Genomic DNA, 13341 nt, shown 5'->3' with positions numbered 1-13341 from the left:
AAGGCCGTCTACTAGTAAAACTAGTGTTACACTAAACCGTATTTCGGACGATGTCAGGTATGATCGTCTAGATCATTTGATTGTGGCGGTCCCCGAGAAAAAACGACGAAGATGTGCAGGTGAAGGATGTAGCTCCGTAGGACGCACGCAATGTCAAAAATGTGACGTAGGCCTATGTATCGATTGTTTTGCAATTTTTCACACACCATAAGTTTTTTTTTTCAATTATAATGTATTTGTATTCTTGTAAACTGAAAATAAATTTAAAACGCATATATAACTGACTTTAAGCTAGTGTGACCATACGGTCACACCCTCTTATCACTAATCTGAATGACGTAAAAAATTAAAACGTGCATATTACACTTAATTAACATATAATTGTGCAGAAAAAATTTTAGATACTTGAAAATTTGAAGAAAAAAAAATCTAGCCGTTGGAGGGTTAATTTAGCAATAACCTGGTATGTTGTTAGTAGATGCGGGCTTTTAACATAGGAAACTGAACATACTAGGGTTTTTTCTAAAGCTGGTCCCAGACGATTCGTGCATTCGGCGAATACACGAACGTCTGCGTGTTCGCTTAGGTTCCCACACAGTACGCGTATTCGACGAATATTCGGGGTTCCGGGTAGTTTGGCGAACTATTTTAGCAAACTTTATGATATCGCGCCAGTGCAGTAGGTGTGTTTGAGTTCTAAAGAATGGATAGCGAAGATGAGGTTATTGCCGCCGCTCATTGGTCCATTCCATGTCTCTTGAATTTGATATTTACTATTCGTACAATCGTACCTACACAAAGCAAGAACTCATTCTATTCGTGGTTAATAATCCCTATACAACTTACCTCCGACACTGGTATCACCCAACTGAGTTAAAAAACGGTTAAAATAAGTCGTTTAAAAGTACGGGTACTTAACGAACCGTGTGGGAGCTTGACGAACCACGTTTTGTATCCCTTTGATTCGTACACTTTTACCGACAATCTGCGGAAAGCTTTGGCGAATGAAAAACGTTCGCCGTAGCAAGACAAACTGGTCTCCCACACGCTACGCGAACTACCCCGAATTACGAACGTTCGCCGAATGCACGAATCGTCTGGGACCAGCTTAAGGAATACGATAAGACGCGTTATTAAACACCGCCGGTGTCATGTTTTTCACTAAAGTAATTTGCCGCGCAAACAAATCATTTAATCGCTTTGTTTCGACCTGTCGGCATAGTTTAATTGACTCCTCATTTTCATGATATTATTTAAAAAATTGTGTGTTATAAAATTTAGTGGACAGTTTGTGGCCAGAATTTTGCTTGGTAAGTTTATATTTATAATACTACATTTTTAAGTTTGCTAATTTTTAATTTGGTCTGTAATTCATTCAGGGCCGGTTCCACCCAACATGAGGCCCTAGGCGCTAGACGTTGATTGAGGCCCTTGATTTAGCGTTTTGGTCCATAAATTTAATCTCGAATTTAATCAATCGATTACCTAAGGGAAAATGCAAAACAACTATTTAAACTCTTATTAACTGTTTTTATTTTTAAACAAGTTTCTAACAAACAAAACATACATGATACAGTAACCGATGTGTATCACGCAGATTCTTAAAAATATAGAAATCCTACTAGAAAAAAGAAAAAGAACACATTAAAAATTCTTTTTTCTGGTTTTTTGTTTTGAAAAGATATCAATAATGTCATCGAAAGGTATGCTGCTTACCACATCCGATTCGATAAAAAGCATTGAAAGATTAGTAGTTTTATCTTGTAGCAAACTATTCCTTAAATAATTTTTGATCCTTTTCAAAACTGAAAAGGCACGCTCTCCAGAAGCATTACTAACCGGCAATGTCAAAAATATTTTTAAAATTGTTTCTACGTTTGGAAACGTGGATCTTAGACCATCGTTAATATGCTTGTACATAGCAAACGGATCCGTAATATTTTCTTCTTTCGCATAATTTAAAAAATGTAACATTTCCTCTTGAAAGTAATCGACATTAATATCATCTTTATATACCTCTTTTATTTTACTAATAGAAAGATTAACTTCTATATCTGTCAAGTTAGTATCAAAAAATATTTTAAAATTTTTTAAAATATCGGTATAAACTTGGCTCCTTCTGTCTAGTTCACTAATTATATTGTCACAAATAACATAAACCGTTTGTGTAATAAACTTTTTGCGACCTCTCAAAAATACTTCATTAGTTGATGTCTCGTCACTTTGCAATTTTCTTGTTTTTTGACGGACTCTTTCGTCATTAAACACACATGAGTCAGTCAACACCTTAGCTTCATCTTCAATTTGTATGAAATTATCCCGAACATCTATTATAAACTGCTTTAAAGATTTTAATAAGTTTTCGCCATTTAACAAATTAATTTTTGGATCTTGGAGTGCTTTACTTGTATAATTTAACCTCACTAATATTTTATACCATAAAGTTGTTAATAAGGCCGTTTCATATTTTTCAAAATGTTTGATTAACCCTTTTATTTCAGTGCGCGCTACAGGCTTTTCGTCTTCAGACTGATACATTTTCATTAAAGCTTGCTGTATTTCTTTGTAGCCCTTTTTAAGAGCCAATATAGCATCGGCCCTAGCTGACCATCTTGTATCGCACACTTTTTTTAGGGTTACACCATCTTTTGGGAGAATGTTCTTTAATACATTCCATCGGCGAGTTGACGCCGAAAAAAAAGTAAATAGATTTTGACAAAAAGAAAAAAAATTCACAGCATCAAAACAAGATTCTGCTGCGTTATTTCCCACTAAATTTAACGAATGGCTTGTACAAGGAACATAAAATGCAGTGGGGCTATGTTTTTTAATTCGGGACTGCAAGCCAGAGTACACCCCTGACATGTTTGCCGCATTATCATAACTTTGCCCCCTACATTTGGTAATATCTAGTGAAAACTCTTTAAAAGCACCTAAAATTACATTTTCCAAATGTTCTGCGTTATGTGCTTCTATGGGTATGAATCCCAAAAATCTTTCTTTTATCTCGCCGTGTTGGTTTAAATATCTGATGATTAAAACCAATTGATCTACGTGAGATATATCAGGTGTAGAATCTACGCTAAGTGAGAAATACATCGCGTTTCTAATGTCATCCAAGATTACGTCTAATGTTTTTTTAGCCATTAAATTAATAAATTCGTCACAGATACTATGGGATAGATAATTAACACTCCCTTTACCGCAATTTCCGTATTTTTCTAAATGCGATTTTAAAAAATTATCAAACTGACTCAAATATTCCAAACATGTCAAAAAGTTGCCTTTATTTTGGGACCCTACGGTGTCATTAGTGCCCCGAAATGCCAATCCAAGCGAACCCAACAGTTTAACTGTAGCAACGACTCTTTTTAAAACTTCTCGCCAATAATTTTCTTCAGACTTCAACTGTTTACACAGCTCAGCATCAATTCGGCCTGACGATAAACGTCGTTTATTGTAACAACACATAGATTTAACGTGCTCCTGGGAACGTTCGTGATCAGTTAATATTCTACAAATATTTTTCCAGTCATTGCACCCTACGATCATTTTGGAAGAAACACGTGAACGTGAAAAAAGTTTGCAAACAAAACAATACACCGATTTACTAGTGTCTGAAAATATCAACCACTCACGTTTTTCCTTAATCCCATTTGATTTGATGGTGTAAAAGTTTGACTCTTGAAAAGTTCTGGTATATACTTTTTCCTTATCGACGTAGGATGATTTTAAATTTTCAATTTTTCCAAAATTTTTAGGAACACTATCCAAGATTTCACCAATAAGTTTTTCTGAAATGTCTGTTGGCCACTTCGCAATATCCCCTAACTGGAGGCTAGTATCGTCAAGCTTCAAGTCGTTCACAATTATCCCCGTATCCGTATCGCCCGTATCCTCATGATGACGTGAATTTGAAGTTTCTTGATGCAAGGTATTCGCGATAATGTCGTCGTCGTCTTCATCTTTAGTGTTTCGGTTTCCACATTCTGAAGTACTTTGCCTTTGCCTTTGCGGAACAGGAATACATATACTTGTACTAGATGGTGGGTCGAGATTTCTCGTCATAGCAGAGGAGTTAGATAAAAATGACGCCATTGAATTTCTAAGAGCCTCCTGTTCCACAATGCGTTCTTTTTGCTTTTTTCGTTTGGCAGATCCAGATTCATATGACCTTTTCATACTGCCGACACTAAAACAACATTTAAAGTTAAACTAAAAATAACCCAACAGATCAGGTGACCGTGACAGTTAATGAATATTGTAAGATTCAATCTTTTTCTTTTACTAATATTCGTGTTAAAAGTAGGTAATTTGTGCTTCCCCTTTCGTACTTCCTACTTACCCTTGAATGTTTATTTAATAAAATAAATTGCACTTTCGAAGTTCCAGCACTGTGAAAAACTCAGTATAAATTAATATAGGCTTTACTTTAACTTTATGTATAATGTATTTCACGCGAACGCGTGCAGCAGCGGCTCATTGACGAATTGCACTATCAGCTACTTGCCCTCCTTCCCACAATCACACTTCGTTTCGTTGCAACGTACGAGCCTTACGAGGTACGACGTTGCACTTGCCAGCGATGTCATTGAGCCGGAACGCGCCGGAAGCATTTACCCTTTACCAAATCGAGGCGCTCTTCCTAATTTGATTTTTACATTCATTCATATTTTAAAATTAAATATAAATAAAAAGAATTTACATTTATCTGTTTATATTTAAATTTTTTGCATTTTATGGGGCCCCTTTAAAGTTGGGGCCCTAGGCTAGCGCCTAGTGCGCCTAGTGACAAAACCGGCCCTGTCCCATATAGTTTTATTCGTTGAAGTTTTTTAAAAATAACAGCGACTATAGTTCGGCGTACTGCCATCATCAGGCGATGTGAAAGTTAACAGGAAAACGGTAAATTACAAACGTTGAAGACGAATAAGACGAACATGTTGTTTTTTTATTAATTATTAACTGGCCGAAGCCAAGTGAAAAAACCTGAAGGGTGGTTAAAACGGAAAGGTTGTCCTAAGTTTCAAGACGAATTATTATCAAGCCTTGTTAAGACAACCAACCGGAGGGTTGAATTTTTACATTAAAGGTTGAAAGTTGGATTAACACATTTCAAAAGAACGGGGGGAAAAAATAAACTTATAAAAGTATTGAAACTATTATTGTCAATCATTTCGAGACATGCCGTCTGCATGATCTCGAATTTAAACTTTACTTAAATAATTTATGTAGTCATCTTAATAGTTTCAATACTTTTATAAGTTTATTTTTTCCCCCCGTTCTTTTGAAATGTGTTAATCCAACTTTCAACCTTTAATGTAAAAATTCAACCCTCCGGATGGTTGTCTTAACAAGGCTTGATAATAATTCGTCTTGAAACTTAGGACAACCTTTCCGTTTTAACCACCCTTCAGGTTTTTTCACTTGGCTTCGGCCAGTTAATAATTAAAAAAACAACATGTTCGTCTTATTCGTCTTCAACGTTTGTAATTTACCGTTTTCCTGTTAACTTTCACATCGCCTGATGATGGCAGTACGCCGAAACTATAGTCGCTGTTATTTTTAAAAAACTTCAACGAATAAAACTATATGGGGAAGGTTTAGAGATTTTTGATAACATAATAAAGTGTAATGCAGTTAATGTGTATATATTGTTACTTATCCCGTCTAGGCTTGGATACGTTATTTTCTTTTGTAAATATCATATGCTCTTTACGTCTTTTCGCCAAAGTAGTGTAAGACCTGTATTCATTATGTGAGATAAAATTTGTAATATAATGGTGAAATTAAAATGAAACATAAAAGTATTTTTACTACACAAGTTAAAATCGTATTATAAAAGCGGGACAAAACATACATGTTAAAAAGGTTGTAAAGGGACCGTCTATTTACAGTTTTGGGAAACACTTTATTTGGGGGGAAGGGGGGAATGCAGATTGTGAAATATACCTTACCTAATCGTCTTCGTCCTCCGTTGGAACTATGAGCTCCTTAAAGAACGTTTCTAATGTTATAACCTCCGGGTGTTTAATTTCACCTAGGTTTAGTGTAGTCAGCTCTAGTTGGGAGAGTTGTAACTTAGTTTGGGCTACCTGTCTCGCATTGGTACGCTGTGGGTAGGGGCAATGGTAGAATGTGTGCTCGGGGGAAGATTCCTCTCCGCATGCACATCGTACGCTGTGTCTGTCTTTTGAGCTTGAATTTATTAAAGGAGTGGCTGTATGGGCCGTGCCCTGTAATCGCCCATATCGTCTCCCTACTCCACCATGTGGTGGTTTTAGGTACCTGCGGCACAATCGCGTGTGTAAAACGCCCCTTTGTGGTCTCATCCCAAACTTTTTGCCATTGAGCTAACATGTCGTTTCGCGCTTTAGTCTTAAGGTAAGATTTCGGTATTTGCACTGCAACCTCGGTATTGGTATTGCCGTTTCGCGCCGCCCTATCCGCGGCTTTGCTTCCCTCTTACCGCGTGTCTTTACTTTCCCATTTTATGCACACTTTAGTGCCGGAGTCCCATAGATTTGTGGGGCTTTTGTGCGCTACGTTTATCTGGCCCGTACCGGCTTTGAATACATTAACGGAGTTTACAGCGCTCTGAGAGTCGCTGACCATTGCGCTGTCTCGAGGGTTGTCTAGAATGTATTCGAGTGCTAGGTGTATATATATATATATATATATATATATATATATTGTTTGTTATGCTCTCGCGCGCTTATCTCTCACACGCTCGCACTCGCTGGGATTTACTATACCTAAATTTTTTAACTTCTAAGATGTCTGCCACTATTAAAACTACACTTAATATCGTCTCACCAGGATATATTTTAAAGTAGTGACAAAAAAAGGAATTTTTTATGTATAATTTTTATACGGTCCTCATGGTTTAGTTCAGGGGTGTTTTTCCCTACATTGAGGGGCGTCTTTCGCTACCAACGCTGCACTTGAAATCATCTGCCATAGCATATTTGAAAACTATGGAAAAAATGAGATTTCTTGATACAAATCTTTTCCGTGACCCTTATAGTTTGGTAATTTAGTTGATCACCTAAAGAAGTCGCCTATTCAGCGCCGCCCCAAGTTAAAGCCTCAGTTACACGAGAATAGTACCTCGTGCGAGCCACTAAAACCGAGTGCTGTAAGTATCGTGTAAACAACCATTCCAGTACTGGTTTCTAGTACTCGTTCCAGCAAGTGTTCCAGTCGAGTGAATAGAAACAGTTTCTATTTAGTAGAACGAGTTGCCCCCTCTACTTTACTATCTTCCATTACTTCCCTCGTGTAACATAGTGTTTCTAGTGAAAAAGATTGATTGCTTATTGTGCAACATGGGATCTAAATGGACGGAAGATACTAGTGTTAAATTTGTTGAACTATATCGTGAGCACGAATGCCTATGGAACACAAACTTGCCGATCTAAAGAAAATAATTGAAGCAATGAATATTGAAGGTTTTGGTGCTGCAGATGCAAAAAATAAGATAAAAAACTTACGGTCCAGCAATTTGCAGGAAGTTGCAAAAAAAAAGGCAACCCGTTCTGGAATGGGCGCAGACGACATGTATACGCCTAAATTGAAGTGGTTCATAATAATCCATTCGTTTTTGAAAAAAGTAAACATAAACAGAGATACACAGTCCAATTTGGTAAGTATAACTTTTGTTTTTATTACATTAATATTACAATATTTTGTGAACTCGCTATTAATTATAGTGTACATACGTTTAAAAAATCATTCGGTCTTGCCAAGAAACTGTCCCAGTAGTCATAAAATATTCAGCGTATCTGTCTCTCAAATTTCTTGCAAATTGTGACGAATGGTTACTTCCCAAGATTACAGGTTTTTTTAAAGCAGATATTTCAGATCTCCAAAATCCAAGAACTATTTTACCTTGATTAATGTCCTCTTCGTCAACTGACCCTGTTGGTAAATATACATTTGCCGATGTAGTTCGAAGCCAGTTATGCAAGACACAACACGTCCGCACAATCTTGTCAATTGTGGAAATCTTACAAGATATTGGTTTTTCGAAAATTCTGAATCTACTGACCAAAATACCAAATGCGTTTTCCACAATTCTTCTCGCACGACTTAATCTATAATTGAATATTTTCTGTTTTGTGGTTAGTTCCGTTTTTGAAAATGGTTTTAATAAATAATGTTTGAGCGGAAATGCATCATCTCCAACAATGAATCCACCGTCTGGTAATATATTATTTTCCAATTGTTGATAAATAGAACACTGCGAAAAAACTCCCCCGTCAGACGCTTTTCCATTGCATCCAATATCAACGTAACGGAAACAATAATTACCATCTACAATCGCCAATAATATGATACTGTTTTGCCCTTTGTAATTATAGTATTCACTTCCAATGTTAGGAGGAGCACGAATAGGTATTGATGTGCTTCCCGTCAATTGCACCATAGCACCCTGGGAAATTCCATCTTGCGCTGAAGTCCCTTTCTATCGCCCTCCACTCCTCTTCTTTTTGAGGTACCTACGACAATAATGTTTTTAATTTTTTCTATTTTGTAGGAGACTAGACATGAACCTGGTTGAGCAGATCAACAAGGAGAAGAGTTTATTGAAACAGAACACGAAATTATAACTCGTAATACTACTGCAGAAGATACGCCAACGGCATCAAAACGTACAAAATTGGCAGCAAAGACCAAAGTGAAGGAGGTGTCTTCATGTATCCAAGAATTAAAAGTTCTAGCAAATACTCTAAAAGATGAAGACCAGAGGGAAACGAAAACAGAGGATGAATTTCAAATTTTTGGACAAAGTGTTGCCGCGCAACTTAAAAAACTGCCTATCGCTTCAAGGTATCTTAACTAGATACAGACTTACAAATATTGCCTTCTGGAACAAACAGTGAAATAGCCGGTCGAGAAACACGATATTGTTGTGCCCTCTTTAATGCGATTTTGTACAGGTTTAAATTTACCCGTAAATCCAATTACTGTCTCATTTAATGCATTAGATGAACTGGCAAGGACTCCCACCTCAGCTCAAACCAGTACATGCCTTTTAACGTTATCAACAATGTATGAGAACTACGTAACCTTTAGAAGCGATTTTACCAATCTGTTGGAAGCCAATGTTTGGGTTATGGATGTGGTATAAGAGTGTTGAATTGTCAAGTTTAGCATTTCTTGCGTACTTTTTTTTTGTAAAATAAATAAATGTTTTTTCAATGAGCAGAATTAACTCCATGCCTACTTTACATCACCTTCAAGTTGAACTATTTCAAATTGTCGGTAGGTAGGCAGTAGGATCTGTTTTGTCAATAAAATATCAGACGCGTTAATAAGTCATTATGCAAATGACTCGAGCGTATTTTTAAATAATATGAATGAAGGACCGGGAAAAAATACCGGTAGGCACCCCATTTCTCATTATTCCAAGGGCTATGTATAAAATTTCATTGAAACGCTTTCATAAATAAGAAGATTGGCATTGCGCATGAGCAAAATAATAATAATAATATTCATAGTATTTCCATAGAAAGTTTAATTTAAATATCTTCATAAACAAAAAAGTTAGTGGACAATTACTAACCTAAATGTAATGCTATTTGGTATGGTTGGAAAGCATTTTTTCAGAGCTTTCCAACGACGTATCACACATGGGGAGTCACTATTTAAGATTTAAAAGTTGGGGTGGCTGGGGCACAGGGGGTGTGAGGGGGTGAGTCGCCAACTATGTCATTGTGATTCCCCCTCCGAATTACCGAAACGGATTTTGATTTTTTTAAATATCTCGTACTAAGATATGGGGGGTGGTAAGTTTTCAAATTGTCACCCTGTATAATATGCCTGTTGTGGGCCCAAAAACAAGAGAGGGATAATAATAATATATGTGTTCATGCTATACCTGAGCCAAAAAAAATGGCATTCCGTTTGCGCATGTCCAAGCGCACCTCGCATTAACAACATCTTGTAAATTTTTCTTAATAATATGCCGTCATTTTCTTCAATAAAAAATTTATTGCAATTAAAAATATGCATCTTAAACTGTCGATATGTAAAATGGCACACGTTTTGAACTGGTTTGTCATAGTAAAAAATTAATGTTAAATTGTAAAATATAAAAACAAATTTCTGTATTTTTTACCAGTATGCCAATTCATCGTTCACAGTGCGGCGGAAAGCCGCGTTTTGCGGCCAAAATTCGAAACTATAAAGAAAGATTTGTAATTTTGTACCAAGGGGTTTTTGGGGTCGCTGATTACGAATTCGATGTCAGAATTACAAAATTCAAAATGGCGGATCCAAAATGGCGTCGTATTGTGTGAGAAATTTAAATTTTTAAAGAAAATATTTGCAATTCCGTACTAGGGGGTTTTCGGGGTCGCTTATTACGAATCCGATGTCAGAATTATAAAATTCAAAATGGCGGATCCAATATGGCGTCGAAAAAATTTTAAAGTTTTTCCGCGTTTCGAACTATAGTAAGTATAACTGGTACAAATAACCATATTAACTTTTTATAAAATATATTCATTATAGCTACACGTCTGAAAAATATTTCCTGATAAAAAAAAATACTACATGAAAAAATTTTCATTGTCATGGTCATCAACGTCTACATCTGTTTCTGACTCAGAGGCCGAACTACTGTCAATGCTTTCTGGTTCTTCCTTTTCTCTAGTGACAGATGGAGAGGACAATAAATTAACAGCTTCTGGGGATAAGGATTTGAGTGGTTTAACTGGCAATTTTCGGCAACTGGAAATATATGGGTCAGAAGCTACTAAAAATCTTTTGAAAATATCCTCCATTGTTTTTTGACGATAATTCTTTCGAGCAAATCTCAGGCGATAAATCGAATAAAACTTGTTGCAGGCCTCCTGTGCATCTTCTGACATTTGGCCGATAGGTAACACTGAATGTTGTATAATTTCTGGACCATGAATTAAAAGTTTATGCACTAAAGTAGGCATGCAATACCAACTATAAGTTTGTACAATTCGTTTAGCTAGTTCCACAGTGTACTGCCGAAAATTGTCCACATTAATTTCGTGACCACTTGAGATGGATTGCAATACAATATAAAAACGATGTATAATGTCCTGATTAATTCCAGTTATTTTTGCAGATAGTTGGTACTTTTCAAAGAAATGACGAGCAGTGTTACCATCGTTCGAAGTTCCACTTCCAGCTTTCGGCTTATCCACATCCAAACCCATTTCTTTCTTAAATGCAACTTGTATTGTTTTTTTCCTTTGTCCAACCGACTCTTTGTCTTCTTTTGTACGAGCCTGCCATTTCTCGATTTCTAATTTGTATGACAAATGTAATAAAAATTCGAAACATCGAATCCAGCAATGTAAAGATGATAGGCCAAACTTGTATCTACCATTGTGAAAGTCAAATTATATGTAACGCGGACGCTTCTCCCAGCAACAGTTCTTTCAAATGGATGTAGATCCTTTATCTGTTGTTCTACGTCATTGGTTGTTTTTTTTTGTTAAGTCCACCGATTCTCTCGCACATTGAATTTTAATGGGTCGACAATATCTTGGTGATGATGGTCTTGGATTTTTCCAGGCTACAATAGTTTCTTTCGTTACAGAGTCTGTGTGTACCAGTTGTAATGGGACGAGAGAGGTAAAAAAAACACTTTCGTCACTTACCGCCGGTATTACATATGGCGGCTAAATGTTTCGGCTAGCTATCTCTCGGCCGGAAGATAGCTATCGGCTACCTTATAAGGTGTCATACGACATCATACCAAGTCATAGTTAGCTAGCTGAACGATAGCCATGACTGCATTATGTTTTCAGTAACTTTCTAGATGTGTTAGCACGTTGGTAGTAAAGCGAACTAAAAACAAATAGTTAGGCACAAACTTCCGCCTTGCGCTGTCATAATTTGATATAAAATTGAGTTATAGATTTGAGTCACGAAAATGAACAAAAGGTCCGCAAATTTCAGTTCTGAAGAGTGCTTCTTACTCGTGGACCTGGTCCGTAAGTACCAAAATGTTGTTGAAAATAAAGTGACGAATTCAAAAAGTTGGCAAGATAAGGTTGGTGCAACTTTTATATATTTGTGAATTAAATAAGTTCATACAAGCACAACATTTTAGAACAAGTTAAAAAGTAATCGTAAACGATTTACATAAAGCGCATTTCCACTTGCATTCATTTCCCATTTGTAAGATGCAACTTCTATAAAATCGTAAAAATCCGGCCACAAATATGAAAGATAGCGTTGCACATGGGCAATCCATTTTTGACGTGTTACTTCAATTTCAGTTTATGAGAAGAATTTCATTTCAATGCTTTTCTAAATAAGAAAGTTGGAACTGCGCATGCGCAAACCTAAATTTTGAAACTGGCGCTAGACTTTCCTCTATTCCAAGTGCCTATGTATCAAATTTCATTCAAATGCTTTTATAAGTAAAAAATTTTGCAATTCGGTTTATAAATGGTCGAGATGCGAAAAGGGCACTGTGAATTTTGAATCGATTCGATTCAACTTTTGGCATTGCGTATTATATGGCTAAATCTATGCCCATATTGAATTTCATGCAATTCAGTTCATAACTAAAAGGTCTCTTCATACTTTTCGATATCTCGCTTACTTTCCAAGATATAGCCAAAAAGTCGAGAAAATTAAAAATGTTGTAGTTTCGTAATGAAAATTAAATTTTTTTGGAAAGTATGAACCTTTTGAAGGAGTATGGCGCTTCTGATTTGGCATCGATATGACATGATTGAGTTAAAAACGGTGAATACTGCTGAAAATAACGATGGTGATGAAGACGATAGTGACATTAATCAGAACCGTATTTCTGATTCTCCAAGTAGTGTGACGATCCTTCAAACAGAACTTAGTGCGAAGGAATGGAACCTCATTATTCCCCAATTACAGAGAATTAATTGAAGATCACAATATAAATTGAAAAGAGGATAGACCGCAATTATGAATATAATGCAGTTCGGAAGATTGACACAAACTGGTGGTGCTTGTGGGTTTTTAAAAACCATGCCATATCATTAACAGGAAGATTTTATTTATAGATTAACGGGTTCTGCTTAAAGTGCAATGCAAAAATATGTATTTGGAATACATCCGGACCAACTAGCGATAAGTTACATCTTTTCTTTAAAATAAGGCATCCTAATGTAAATTTACATGCAAGTAAAAAAAAAGACGTTTACTAGGTATAGAACGTGAGCAAACTGGACAACGCTTAGCTGATGGCCATCAATATACAAAGAGAAAAGGCTTATGAAGCCTTAGAAAATGAAAATTTCAATCCTCGGAATATTTACAGCTTAAATGTATTAAGAAAGGGTAAGCAAGAATATTTTTCAAAACAAA

General features: G+C 36.2%; 1 protein-coding gene across 1 annotated transcript; it reads right to left on the bottom strand.

The window, feature by feature from the left end:
• Positions 1-1397: 1397 nt before the first annotated feature.
• Positions 1398-4771, bottom strand: LOC116165111 (zinc finger MYM-type protein 1-like). The gene is made up of 2 exons (XM_031479409.1): positions 4346-4771; positions 1398-4192 (listed from the first exon to the last, which is right to left on the bottom strand). The coding sequence occupies exon 2, from the start codon at positions 4180-4182 to the stop codon at positions 1645-1647; it is 2538 nt and encodes an 845-aa protein (XP_031335269.1). The 5' UTR covers positions 4183-4192; positions 4346-4771; the 3' UTR covers positions 1398-1644.
• Positions 4772-13341: the final 8570 nt, after the last annotated feature.

Source organism: Photinus pyralis, unplaced genomic scaffold (assembly GCF_008802855.1).
Source record: "Photinus pyralis isolate 1611_PpyrPB1 unplaced genomic scaffold, Ppyr1.3 Ppyr1.4_LG2, whole genome shotgun sequence".
Lineage (NCBI taxonomy): Eukaryota > Metazoa > Arthropoda > Insecta > Coleoptera > Lampyridae > Photinus > Photinus pyralis.
The sequence above is the reverse complement of the archived record's forward strand: the minus strand, read 5'-3'. Positions and strand labels throughout refer to the sequence as shown.

Bases quoted from the DNA above. Each gene is read 5' to 3' on its own strand.
- LOC116165111 (XM_031479409.1), bottom strand. From the start codon at position 4,182: ATGAAAAGGTCATATGAATCTGGATCTGCCAAACGAAAAAAGCAAAAA.